The sequence below is a fragment of the Felis catus genome, chromosome B1 (assembly GCF_018350175.1).
Source record: "Felis catus isolate Fca126 chromosome B1, F.catus_Fca126_mat1.0, whole genome shotgun sequence".
Taxonomy (NCBI): domain Eukaryota; kingdom Metazoa; phylum Chordata; class Mammalia; order Carnivora; family Felidae; genus Felis; species Felis catus.
The window spans coordinates 55,065,062-55,079,116 of record NC_058371.1 but is presented as its reverse complement, the minus strand read 5'-3'; the positions used below and the strand labels follow the sequence as shown (position 1 = coordinate 55,079,116).

Genomic DNA, 14,055 nt, shown 5'->3' with positions numbered 1-14,055 from the left:
TTTTGACCTTACAGGCCCAGTCTTAGTCTGAGGACTACAGTATGCGAAGCCCTGAATTATATTGAAGAAATGCACAATAGATGATGAGGGCTAAACTAAGGCATATGCAGTGGGTGTGGGAAAGGAGATAGATCAGAGACTTTGCAACTATCAGTCCTCAATTGCTGCTACAAACAGAATGAATGAAGGGAAGTGTAGCATGAAAGGCCTCTGTCCTGAGGACACGAAGGATAGTTTTGTCATTAGCCAGGATGGGAACTGAAGAAGTTTGTATACCATTGAATTTATGGTACCAGCAGTACATTATGACTTAACAGTAAAAGGACTTAGAAGACTGACAATCAGGAAAACTCCAAAGTCTGAGGTATGTTTAGCTTAAGCCTGTCCAATTTTCCAGAACCATCTCCTTGTGAAAGCCAGGTAATGACTTCTTCTAATGTCAGTGATATCAAAAAAAGTGCACATTTAAAACTCCTTTCTCCTTTGTTTTCCAGAACCTGCACAGATTTACTCACATTCCTTCAGGAAAGTGCTTAGATCGCTCAGACATCCTACATCAAGTGTTCATCTCCAATTGTGACTCCAGTAAAATGACTCAAAAGTGGGAAATGAATAACATCCATAGTGTTTAGAAAGAATAAAAGAAACCAATAACCTACCTACTGACACATAAATTTATACAGGACTGAAAACCGCCTGAAACCTGCTGCAACTATTATTAACTCTGTACAGCTCCAAACCCAGAACCTCCTGATCAGTTTGAAGGATGTTGATAAACTGTGATTTTACAATAACATTATCATCTGCAGTTACTGTTTACAAAACTGCTTTTACCTTAAACTTTGTAGATGTTTACATCTTTTTTTGTTTTGTTTTAAGATGATGTTGGTAATTTGTGCATTTAGCTCTGTTTTAATTAGAACAGAGTTAAAAGCATTGTTGTCTTCTTTGGGATTACACTCAGGGGTCTGAAAGGCAGTTTGATTTTTTTTTTTTCTTTAACACACTTGAAAAAAGGTTGGAGTAACCAGACTTTCATATATAACTTGGTGATTATCAACCTGTTGTGTCTTTATTTAATTTTACATCTTTATGAAGCACTGCCACAGGTTCTTAGCCAAGGTGGCCTTCCTTCACAGTCATGCTGCTTTTTTGAAAGGTGAATTTCAACACATTTAGTGCCTCTTTCATTTCTCAGTATATATTTCAAGAGCTTTTGATGAAATTTTTAGGATGGTATTGATGGAATTGTCATCTGTATGAGGAATACTTTTATTACTCAGAAATGAATTTACATGCTACCATTTGCTCTGAAATTGAATGTTGTGCGGCTTGAGAAAGAAAAGACAGTATGGAACATCCCAAGGCTATTTCATAGGGTTGAAGATTGTATGGCATTAACTTCCTTACATGCTGGCATTCCCAATGCTCTCTGTTGATACTGACTCCCAAGATCAGTCAAGAGGGTCTACCAACTAGAGAAAAATTGTCCACTGACATCTGGGATTTACTTTTCCCCAGTACCTGTCACTATAGAAAACTATAAGTAATTCTCAGTTTCGAAATCTTGAAATATGGGGGTAACAAAAATAACCAAACACCACTGTAAACACATCAGAGTTTCATTCTGACCAAGGTAAGAGTTTCCAAGCCCTTTTTAGATTAAGCCTTACAAAAACTCCTGTGCATTATTAACCTAAGCTGTGCAACCTATGAAGCCAAGAGTGAATGGATGCTTCATGTATATCTTCATCCAAATGAAATTCCCTACACATTTTTTAAATTAAAATCTATTTAAAAATACAGTTCATTAACAAATATGAACTTCTGTTAGGTTAGGTTTTGGTTCTCTAGTGTTTCTTAATTTTTTTTAGGAAGCATATTCCTATTAGTATTTCTCCAGTGAAAAAGAAGACTTGTTTGGATTTAAACATTTATTAAGATAGGACTTACTATAGGAAAACCAAACAGTGCAAGTGGTCAATTCAGTTTTAATTTCTAAATAGTCTTTTGTTACCCAAAAGATTAAAATACTACACTGAGTTTAAAAAAAAAAAGAAAGAAAGAAAGAAAAAGGATGAAGTGGGGAATGGCAAGTAAATTAAGCATTTTTGATCCTGTAATCATGATATCATTACAATGAAAGGAATTTCACAAACTACTGCCAGAGGGAACTATTTTTAATTACAGCTTAAAAAAGGAAAGAAGAAAAGCCTACAGATTTCTTTCTTCCAAGCTTAGCTCTTAAATTTAGAGAGTCAGATTTAAACATCCTGAACGGAATTTTATTTATAATTTTGAATTGTCAATTTGTATTTTGCTACTGATCTGTGATCAACCATTTTAACTTTCATTCATCTCTAGGGATGTTTAAAAAGGAATACATTTCTATATGCTTATATAATTGCAAAATAAATCAACTATAAAAAGGAAACTAAGACAATTGGTACTTCAATTACTTGTATCTCTGCAAATAGGCTCCATTTTCCTTGTTGAATAGATTATAACCTTGCTAACTATGCATAGGCCTAAGAAAGGTGGCACATAAACTGTGCATGTAAATTTTAAATGGGTACTTTGTGCAATTCGTTAATACTCTATGAAAATGATTCTATATATTGAAATCAGAAACTGTACCAAACATGAAAAACATCAGAAGCTGCTGCCATAGGACTATTTTCTACAGTAGGCTGCTTTGGAAATAATTCCCATATCCTTGCTTTGTAAGTTGATAATATCACTATGCATTTCTACACATTTTATAAATTTGATTTATGCAGATTTTGATACACTGTATGTTTCTGTAGAAATTGTATAAATATTCAAATTTTATTAGGGATAAATTTGAGAAGTTTATGTATATCTTAATTCTGGGTTGCTTGTTTTTTAGGTGAGACAAAAATAAAATACTGTATTTTAATCCATGGTTTTTTTCAGTATTCGTAATCATTTCTAAATCCAAACACTGCATGTTTGAAATAATTATTTTATTGTTTACCAGATACACTAACATAATAGCTAAAATATATACCTTAGTTATATGTTGACTATGTGCTTGAATGTTGGTTATAATTCTGCTTAGAATGTGCTTAGAATACACGGAGCTTACCTATCTGTAGGAAAGAAACAAAGGTTTATTTTCGCCTCTGGTTGCCTATGTATAGCAGTTTTTTTGTTTTTTTTTTTTAAAGTCACTTACCCAGGGTGCCTGGGTGGTTCAGTCAGTTAAGCGTGCAACTTTGGCTCAGGTCATGATCTCACGATTTGTGGGTTCAAGCCCCACATCGGGCTCTGTGCTGACAGCTCAGAGCCTGGAGCCTGCTTCGGATTCTGTGTCCCCCTTTCTCTCTGCCCCTCTCCCACTTGTGCTGTTGCTCTCGCTCTCAAAAATAAATAAAAAATATTTTAAAAATTAAAACCAAAATCACTTATCCAATTATAAAAAACCCCAGCAACATCTATCTTTCTTGGCAGTGTTTTCTGTTATCTGATTGCCTATTGAAAGTAAAAATTTCTTTAAGTCAAAACTCTTTGCAACGTGACCGATAAGTGAGTATAGAGAGAAGTGAAGCCTACCAAAAAATAGGCCATAGGACCTTTTGGCACAACAGGCGACATCTCAAAAGAGGATGTGGCTGCTCACATTCCAATAAGTCGTAGAGTTCATTTGGGAAACTTTCTCTCAATTGACTTGGCTATTGTCACGTCCTCTAATTCTCAGCTGCTATACCATAGAAATTTTAAAAAGTCACATTGGACCAGACTGGAGTTAATGGGAGTTCATTTATTTTTTCAGAAACAGTCTCATGGGGATCTTGGAATATATTTCATTTCTGGACAGAATGTAATCGAAAAAAAAAAATCCACTTATAATTCAATGGAAAACATGACAGATATTTGACCTGAGCCAGATACCTAGTAGGCCAGTCATTTGGGTATGTGAAAATTAATCCATGTGAAAGCAGATTTAAAAAGTACCAAGCACTATGAAAATGCATATCGTTCATCAGAATTGGTTGCAGGAAAATGGACAGAAGTCAGAGAATGATTTTTGTGGACTGCTATTCCTGGAATTGAGGTTAAAGGAAGGACTGAGTCTGAACTAAATCCAGTAATTGCCTTGCAATTCTCATTTTTAAGATTTTGAAATGCCCATATTTGACCTCACATCTGAGCTGAGGTGGTATGGGGAGGTTCCTTATTTTCATAATAGAACGATATTACAACCTATTCATCTGAATGAATATAGTATGATAACCAGTCTGTTTTGAATCTCTGTCCAACTACAAATTACTCATACGACCTTGGAAAATTTTCTATGCCTCAATTTCCCCATTTGCAAACGGAGGAAAATAACAGTGCCTATTTCAAGGAATTTTATTAGGATTGTATGAACCTACATAAAGTGGTTTGGACAGTTCCTGGCATACAGTCAATATAAACATTAGCTATTATCTGGCTTCAAAGTCTTAAAATTTGTTTTTAATCAGAAGACAGCTACACTGAAAACCCTACATGAAGGCTATTTGTGTGTACCTGTGTTTCATATAGGAGCTAACATTTACACACACTTTACAAATGAAGAAATGAAGCTCACAAGTTAAGCTGCTTCTTAAGTTGGGGGTAAAATGGTTTCTCAATACCGGAAAAAATGATCTTGACCTCACCTCCATGCGTAAAATGTAATTTTCAATGGTCTAATTTAACCCTCAGAACTAAGTGTGTCTTGAAGCATGTTTAGGATAATGTAGTCTTTCATTATCTTTAAATGAAATTTCTCAGGGCACCTAGATGGCTCAGTTGGTTGAGTGTCCAACTTCAGATTAGGTCATGATCTCACGGTTCGTAGGTTCAAGCCATGCATTGGGCTCTTGCTGACAGCTCAGAGCCTGGACCCTGCTTTGGATTCTGTGTCACCCTCTCTCTGCCCCTCCCCCACTTGCACTCTGTCTCTCTTATAAATAAACATTAAAAAAATTGTTTTTAATGAATGAAATTTCTCTTGGACTTTTCACATGGCCAAATAAATTCCCAACTGTATTAATGCTTAAACATAGAAAAAAAACTAAAATTTTGAGTAGAAAATACAGCTGAAAAGACTTCCATTTCTGGCCATGACATGTTTTGAGGAATTGGTTAATAGGCAAAGTACAGTATGATATTCAAGGGAAAGGAAACATGCAAGGTGAATAGTGGGTTTATCATGTCTGTCTGACTTGGAGAACTTTTATGATCAAGGTACAGGAAAGTGGAGCGCAAACAGTGGTGGTATTGCTGAGCTGAAGAGGCAAATAATAGAGTTGGGCTGCTGGGACAGCTGGAATTTACAGGGCAGGTTACTGGAGGGGAGGGAGTGCACTTGAATACCAGGAGACTGGTACAGGAATTTTTAAAGCACTGCCATTTACAATAGCAAAACCTCCAAGAACAACCTAAATACCCATCAACATTACACAGCAATGAATCTGAATGAAGTAACTATAAACAAGTCAGTAAGATAATGTTAAGTGAAAAAGGCAATTCCCAAGACATCAGCAAACACTTTTGTAAAATCAAAAGCAACTGAAACAGGAAGTCACACATCTATATGTGATAGATTAAATAACTTGTCCAAGCTCAAATTTAGTATTGGAAGTCAAGGACATAAGGACATAAAGGCAAGGACATAACTCCAGTATCAGTACCTCCAGAACCACATGGGAGGAATTTGTTTTCCATGTAACGTTTTTCTCTCTACCTTGAGTGTCAAAAATCTCAGAACTGGGTTCCTGAAAAAATTTAAAATAGAACTACCCTATGGTCCGGAATTGTATTACTAGGTATTTACCCAGAAAAATACAAAAACACTAATTCAAATGGATAGATGCACCCCCATATTTATTGCAGCATTGACAACAGCAAAGATACAGAAGTAGCCCAAGTGGCCTTTCGTAGACAATTGGATAAAGATGTGGCACTTACATAATGGAATATTACCCAGCCATAAAAAATAATGAAACCTTGCCATTTGCAACAACATGGATAGAGCTAGAGAGTATAATGCTAAGCAAAATAAGTCAGAGACAAATACCATGTGATCTCACTCATGTGGAATTTAAGAAACAAGCAAAGGAAAAGAAATGAGAGAGGGGCGCCTGGGTGGTGCAGTCGGTTAAGCGTCCGACTTCAGCCAGGTCACGATCTCGCGGTCCGTGAGTTCGAGCCCCGCGTCAGGCTCTGGGCTGATGGCTCAGAGCCTGGAGCCTGTTTCCGATTCTGTGTCTCCCTCTCTCTCTGCCCCTCCCCCGTTCATGCTCTGTCTCTCTCTGTCCCAAAAATAAATAAACGTTGAAAAAAAAAAAAAAAGAAATGAGAGAAACCAAGAAACACAACAAACTGATGGTTAACATAGGAGAGGTGGGTTAGGGGATGGGTGAAATAGGGGATGGGAAGTACATAGGGAGTACATTTATCATGATGAAAAAAACAAAATAAGGTGATTTGAAAAATCTCAGAACTGAACCTGATACTATTAACCATAGCAACTATATTAACCCATACCTACATACTGTTATGTATACTTTTAGCTAATATTTATTATTTACTATGTCTTGCCACCAAGCTAAGTGTCTTAAATGTATTACCTCATTTAATCCTCAAAATTTCTTATTTTATAGATAAGGAAATTGAAAGGTTACATGACTTGTCTGATGCTATCAAACCAGTAAGAAACAGAGACCTACTCAAACTGAGTCCCAAGGGTAAGCTCCTCTTCCTCATAACCCTGTTTTTCCCTTTGTCTGTATTTTTTCTTTAGTAATCTGTATGCCCAACACGGGCTCAAACTCACAACCCAAAGATCAAGCATCACATGCCCAACCAAACCGAGCCAGCTAGGTGCCCCCCTGTATTTTAATTTGTCCTTTATATAAGCCATTTCATCTTCATTGGGAAAATGTTAAGAATCAAAGGATAACATAACAAATATAAGTGGATTAGTGTTTTATTGTCTTACCTGATGCCCTAGGATATTATCCTAGTTGATTTCCATGTCTTCTTGAGGAAGGAGACTGGATCATTTGATATAAAGGTCATTTCCAGTTCTCAAGTTTGATGCTACATGTTGCTTAGAAGTTATTTTTCTTTTCTTTTAATGGACAATTTTGTTCCTGAGCCCACTATTTAATTCCTAGGAGGAGGCTCACTGAGGGAGTCCGCACTGTAAGTCCAAAAGAACAGAGAGGCCCAGGAACAAAATGGAATTCCACTAAGACCTCAGAAACAATGTCTATCGGTACCTTTACTACACGATAAGAAGCTACAGGAGTTTCCTATCAGGGTGAGGGTTTCTTATACAACTACAAAAACAATGCTCAGCTGGAAGGCATACATAAACTTTTATCAAGAGGCCTAACTCAATATTAGTAATAATCTTACATTTACCTATTTAATTTACAGAAGTGGCAAACTGTTAACCCTTTGGTAGAATCTTACCTGTAGATGTTTTCTTTGACCCTGTTGAATTCATTGCCAACATTTAGGATTCACATTTCACTTAAAAAAAAAAAAATCTAGATTTCTGTTTCCACTTGAAATTTTAGGGTATTTGGGAATCTTACACTCATATTTCCATCCAACAACAGGACTAAGTTAAACAGTAGCTGCCTCTTCTTGGGCATTTTGTTTATAAATATTTATAGAAGACCTACTATGTTTCTGGCACAGGGTATCGAGCATTATACAAAAACAAAAAAATTAATTGCCTTCATTGAGCTTACTTTCTTGTATGCTCATCACTTCACCACATCCAGCCCTTTTCCCTGTGTATGCTCTATACATCTTTGCATTTCGTGCCAATATTCTTTCTCTGAAAACGCCATCGTCTCCAATAGTTATCTTATGAAAACGAATCCAAAAATGGGTTATTTCTAGAGAGATGTTTTATTTTAAAAGGATTGGATCTTATGCAGGGACCTAACAGCTCCTTTATCTTTCTTCTTGCTATTCCCCAAAAAATAAAATCATTGCTGCTCTGTAGTATTCTTAGTGACATATGTGGTAATAGTCAGGTTTAAGATAATGCTGTATTTGTACTAGTATTAAGGCAAGCTTATGATTTACTACTTAGTAAATAATGCAGTTAAAATAATTACAAAAAGGCATGCTGTCATCTATGGAGCAAGTTTGCAACTGATTGCATTGATATGTGAGAAACCTCAGGATCTTCTAACCCACCTTTTACAAATAAAAAGACCAAAAGTAGTAGCTGCCATCTGGAAAGAAAGAAATTTGAGCCACTTAAGTCCTTAGCCAAAATAAATTCCAGAAGGATCAAAGATTTAATTAATAATTTTTTTAAGTAAGGCAGATAATTTTCTATAATCTTTGAGTGGGAAAGGCCTCCCCACACCACTAGAGTAAAATTGCCTACATAAAAATAGATCCTTGCGGAAAGAAAACATAAAGTCAAAAGACAAATGACAAATATTTACAATGCAGGTCCCAAAAGGGTCACTTCCCTTAATCTTCACAAATCACTAATACGAAGACCAGTTAGAAGACCAAAGGACATAAATGGCTCTTAAATGTAAAACTATGCTCGAACTCATAATAGGAGAAACCATTTTCTATATATCAGAATATCAGAATAGTTAAGATTAAAAAGTTTGATAACTGGGGTACCTGGGTGGCTCAGTCGGTTAAGCGTCTGACTCAGTTTCGGCTCAGGTCTTGACCTCATAATTTCATGAGTTCGAGCCCCACATCAGGCTCTGTGCTGACAGTTCAGAGCCTGCTGGGAATTCTCTCTCCCTCTCTCTCTGCCCCTTTCCTGCTCACAGTCTCTCAAAACAAGTAAAAAAAAAAAAGAAAAAAAAATTGGTAACTGTTATGTTGCTGAGGTGAGGAAATAGACACTCTAAAACATTCATTGCTGTGGCGTATTAGTACAATCTCTATAGAGGGCAATTTTGGCAGGCTTTAGTAAGTTAACAGAACATAAGAGCAGTTCCTAGCAATTACCAAGTACAGTTGACCCTTGAACAACTTAGGTTTGAACTGTGCATGTCCACTTACACATGGATTTTTTACAGTACAATACTGTAAATATACTTTATGGTTTTCTTATGATTAAGAAACATTTTTTTCTCTAGCTTGCTTCAAGAATACAATACAAAATACATATAACAAAGTATGTTAATCAACTATATTATCAGTACAGGTTTTGGTCAATAGCTAGAAGTAAAGTTTTTGGGGAGTCAAAAGTTGTATGCAGATTTTTTACTGCATTAGGGGCAGGGGTTGGTGCCCATCACCCCCATACTGTTCCAAGGGTCAACTGTACATGTTTTGGCTATTATACTCAGCAAATCTTAAAATGTGTATTTCTTGAAATCACATAAAAATATTCACAATATTGTTCTTTAAAATACTTTTAGGTATTATTATAATACCTAGATTATATAGATATAATAGATATAATCTAGATAACAGATTAAATTATACTCTATCCAAGGGGATACCATGCAGCTATCAAAAGTGGCAGCTGTATTATACTGTTATACTGTTATCAATACAGTGTTATACTGTATTGATAGAATCTCTAAAATGATAATAAGCGACAGAACAATACATAAAGCTTCCATTTGTGTAGCATTTACATACATGTATATGCAGGATTCTTTATGCTTAAGTCTCTACTGAAGGATAAATTATTGCATTATTGTGGTTGCCTCTTGGGAGAACCAGGTAGTTGGGAATCAAGTAAGGGTGTTATCCATTAACATAGCTCTTTTACATTTTCTATCAAGACACAATCTTTTTTTTTTTTTAAATTAAAAAAAGGAAGGGGGTGGAGTTTTCATAAACACTTCCAAGTACCAGCAGGTCTGGGATGGAACTTACTTCTTAAACACTATTTCAATGCTTTCCAACATAACCACTCCTTGAAGTCACCTAGTCTTGAAAATTTACTGATGTAATTTTACAGAGGTATTTGAAATTTTGATCCACACTTAGAAAATACCAAACATTACTCACCCCAAATCCTGAACCTACTGTGGGGCAGTTCTTAATTACAAGAATGAGTTGTTCACAGCTTAAGACACATGAGGTGTTTTTATACTATACAGAACTCAAGCAGTCAGAAAAACCCCAAAAAAGATAAGAAATCTGATATTATCTGCTTAATGGGTCTAACTTACAGACTTAGAAATCATTAAGAAAACAGACTTTTACCCTATTTCAGTTTTAGAAGCAACTATTTAACATCTCTTTAGATAGGTTTTGAATAGTTTTAATGCTTTCCCTTAATATTAAAATGCTGTGGAGTATTGGTAATTGAATTTTGGCTATTTTAAGCTTGATAGGTAACCAGGATTGTCAGATTTAACTATTTAACAAATAGATTTGTTCTGTGATCACTTGGCCAACAGGTCAACTTTCATTAGAAGTCTCTGATTAACTATTCAAAATAGCTATCTAAATTCAAATAGAAGCAATTGTTCCCTCAAATGAGCATTTCTCAAATAACTGCTCTTCCTAGTAAATACAAATCCTGAGGAAATTTAGTCATGGCAGATCACAATAACCACCTTGAAAGCTTTGTTAGGTCACCCAAAATTCTAAAGCTTAAGACCACACTAATTTTGAAGACTTTGCTTTGAACTAGTTCATAACAGAAAACTTAACCTGTTACTAATGAGGGTTTTTAAAAGTTTATGTTTTTAGGTATGGACTCACTATATACCAGCTCCTCTGCCTCATTTTAAAGTTTCCCTAAAGATAGTCAGTTAAAAAAAAAACAAAAAACCCAAGGGACAAGTTAGCTAATAAATGAATAGCAGTGTCAAGAACAAAACTCATTTTGTAAAACCACACCAATTTTAGAAGTTCATTAAATTCCAGTTTTTAAAAAAACACTTTGTAAATCAGAATATGGGCATGCTTAACTTTCTTTTAAACCAAATATTTTACTAAATCAACTAAATCAATGTGTTTAAGAACTATTAGGCAGAAATACAAGAAAAAGTCAACAGTTCCAGACCATAAGTATTTTTAAAGAGAAAACATAGCACATTAAGACAAAGACAACAGAAATAATATACATAATTTTATTACAAAATTTTTTTTTAAAAAACAAAACGCAAAATTCTAAAAAACCCAAATTTACTATTGATACTAATTCCTACAAGTTTGCTGTGCTACAATACACAAGTCAAGAAATTAAGAAAACCATTAAATATTTAGAAACATTCAACATCAGAAGCTTTAAAATCTAACTGTATGTAGTAGCCCCTCAAAAAGCTACAACCTGCATTCTTAAAAAAGTATTTTCTCTACAAAGAATCTTATCAGCTATACAAAAATCTGTACAGTTTTTATACTGAAGCTAATATTGAGCTGCACTTGAATTCACATTCTTAGCAAAACAATTGCCTGAGCACACACGCACACTCCACACATATCATTACAGGACAGCCATTTATTCTTCATCTTCCTCCTCTTCCTCATCATCTTCATCTTCCTCCTCCTCCTCCTCTTCCTCCTCATCCTCTGGTTCATTCTTCTTCTTTGAACCTGTAGGCCTACCAGGGCCCTTCTTTCCCGCTTCACTTTTGCCCTTGGCGCGATATGCAGCAATATCCTGAAATATTGTCAAAAAAAAATAAAATCAGCATCCGGTGTCATTACTCAACTGTGAAAACCACAAAGTTATAAACAATTGAAGATTATTGACCAATAACCCTGTCTAAAAAGGTATTCAAAGTCTACCTCAGTTGAGAGCATTTGTTCCCTCTAGGCTTTAGAAGGCTAATGATTTAAATGATGGGGTTATATATACAACATGTCAGAACTTTCACTACCAACATCCATTTAAAACCTCACATCTCAGACACATCTACATAAAACAACATATCTGTTCCTCCATTTCTTAAAACTAAGAGACCTAGAACTACACACGAGTCCATATACAGGAATCTACCAACGCTATCAACACCGGTTTCAGTTAAAAGAAAGTTTCAATTAGCTTATGTTAAGTGTGTTATTTTTCACTAGACCTTCTCCATAGGCAGCTGACAACCATAAATACAAGATTAACTAAACTTCCTAACTCTGTAGTTCATACCCATTTCTAAAATCCTTATTTGGAAAATATCTTACCTTAACCTTGGCTTTAAAAAGGTTAGGAACGTACCTTTTCATACTTCTCCTTTAGCTTAGCCGCCTTCTGTTCATATGGTTGTTTATCTTTGGCTGACTGTTCAGACCACATTTCACCCAGTTTTTTTGCAGTATCCCCAATGGATAAACCAGGGTGTTCACTTTTGATCTTTGGGCGATGTTCAGAACAAAACAGGAAGAATGCAGACCTGAAAGGAAGCAACAGTGAATATACTGAATGGAAAATTAAAGGGGCAATCTGACTGATTTTAAAATGAACTTACGGAGGCCTTTTAGGGGCATTGGGGTCTTTCTTCTTTCCTTTCTTGTCACCTTTGGGAGGAACATAATTTTTCATCTCCCTGTCATAGCGAGCTTTGTCACTTTTTGCCATATCTTCAAATTTCGACTTTTCCTTCGCAGACATAGTCTATGGGCATGAAAGGAGCAGTCAAAGTACAGCAAAACCGTAAGCTACATACATCCCAAAAAAAGTTCGAGATCATCCTTTAAGGGCCACATTTTCCTTGGTTAACAGCCTTCTACTTTTAGCAGTCTTAGAAGCCAACAAAAACCTAAAACCATCTGCCCAAAACTAAATAAAGTATCTGGGCGGGTCACCCCCCCCCCCCATAGGAAAGTTGAAGGTGACAAGTGACCTACCTGGTTAAGGTCCTAGCCAAGAAAACAACACACCTGAAAAGCCCTTAGCTCTGTCCGAATTCCGGTCTCACCTTCCATCTCTCGGAACATTTCTTGGAGAATTCGGCGAAATTGACCGAAGAGTCTGGGTGTTTCTTCTTGTGCTCTTCCCGGCAGGTCTGCACGAAGAAGGCGTACGAGGACATCTTGCCCCGCGGCTTGTTGGGGTCTCCTTTGCCCATGGTGACAGACGGCGTCTACCTAGCGGGGACAAGACGAGCGGTGGGCGGACGCCGGCGGGGCTCGGCTTCCCGCCCAAAAGCGCGCCCGCCCCCTCTCGCGAGGAAGGCGGCCGGCGCCCGGCTCCCCCGCCAGCCCGCCCCGGGCGGCCGCCTCCGCGCACACGCCCTCCTCCCGGCACCGACCGGGGCCGCCGCGGCCGGGCTCCTCGCGCGCGGGCACCGCGTCTCTCCCGAAGGCCCGAAACGCCGCCGCCCGGCCCCCGGCTGAGGAAGGGAACGCCGGGGGCGCCGGCGAAACACCCTTCCTGACACAAACGTTCCCCCGGCTTCCACGTCGCCGGCCCCACTCAAAGAGTTGTCGCCTCGCGACCGACATTCAAAAACAAAAACAAAAACACAAAAAACGACTGAAACCGGGCCCGGATGAGCTTCCCGCCCTCCCGCCGGCCCCGACCGCCCGCCCGCCCTCCACAGTCCCTGGCCCTCACCGGCCCGCACCCCAGATTCCGCTCGCCGGGTCGAACCCCCGAGAGCCACAGCACCCGGCCCAGCTAGAAGGGTATGAGGAAAGGGGGAAGGGCAGGCCAACCAACACCGAGGGGTTGAAGGGGCTTCTTGCCTGGTGGTAGCTTTTCCTCAGAGTCCCGCGGAGGGGCCGGATCCAACAGAGACGCTTCCTTCCCAGGGCTCCGGCGTGAACTGGTTTATCGCTAACGCAATCCTCAGCCTCTTGTTTTGCAGAGTTCTCCGCGCCACGGTAACTTGACGAGCCGGGCCACAGACCACACCCCCGCCTCTCTGATTGGTTCTGGTGATTATTCAAACCCTCGCAGGCCCCGCCCCCATGCCACAGAGGCCTCCGATTGGCCAATGTCTCGCCAGGCCCGTCCCTCCAGCCCCAGCCTAGCAGGTTCGGTGGGTCGCCAAGGTCGTTAACTCCCAGACCCGTTAGAACCGGTCAGGAGAGGAATGTACTGCTCGATCCTGATTGGCGGCGGGAAAAGGGTTTGAAAAATGGCGGGCCTGACTC

General features: G+C 38.2%; 2 protein-coding genes across 4 annotated transcripts in view; one reads left to right on the top strand and one right to left on the bottom strand.

Annotated features, from left to right (window-relative positions):
* Positions 1 to 2,924, top strand: part of GALNT7 (polypeptide N-acetylgalactosaminyltransferase 7) — a 148,895-nt gene extending 145,971 nt beyond the window's left edge. For both annotated transcript variants that reach the window (XM_023252665.2, XM_023252664.2), the window contains exon 12: positions 495 to 2,924. In XM_023252665.2, coding sequence (XP_023108433.1) covers positions 495 to 632 — 138 coding nt within the window. In that variant the 3' untranslated portion in view covers positions 633 to 2,924. The remainder of the gene's footprint in view (positions 1 to 494) is intronic.
* An 8,152-nt stretch (positions 2,925 to 11,076) lies between these two features.
* HMGB2 (high mobility group box 2) lies at positions 11,077 to 13,798 on the bottom strand. 2 transcript variants are annotated; one of them, XM_003984858.6, is made up of 5 exons: positions 13,645 to 13,798; positions 12,876 to 13,044; positions 12,426 to 12,571; positions 12,176 to 12,350; positions 11,077 to 11,623 (listed from the first exon to the last, which is right to left on the bottom strand). In XM_003984858.6, exons 2-5 carry the CDS (start codon positions 13,023 to 13,025, stop codon positions 11,462 to 11,464), a joined length of 633 nt encoding a protein of 210 aa, XP_003984907.1. In that variant the 5' UTR covers positions 13,026 to 13,044; positions 13,645 to 13,798; the 3' UTR covers positions 11,077 to 11,461. The 2 variants fall into 2 exon arrangements, with proteins under 2 accessions (XP_003984907.1, XP_006930835.1); XM_006930773.5 differs by having other exon boundaries at positions 12,876 to 13,040; positions 13,645 to 13,789.
* Positions 13,799 to 14,055: the final 257 nt, after the last annotated feature.

Coding starts and splice junctions, on each gene's coding strand:
- HMGB2 (XM_003984858.6), bottom strand. CDS start 13,025: ATGGGCAAAGGAGACCCCAACAAGCCGCGGGGCAAGATGTCCTCGTAC. Junction 12,572..12,875: donor AATGTTCCGAGAGATGGAAG/GTGAGACCGGAA, acceptor TCATGCCCATAG/ACTATGTCTGCGAAGGAAAA. Junction 11,624..12,175: donor TAAAGGAGAAGTATGAAAAG/GTACGTTCCTAA, acceptor ACAATATTTCAG/GATATTGCTGCATATCGCGC.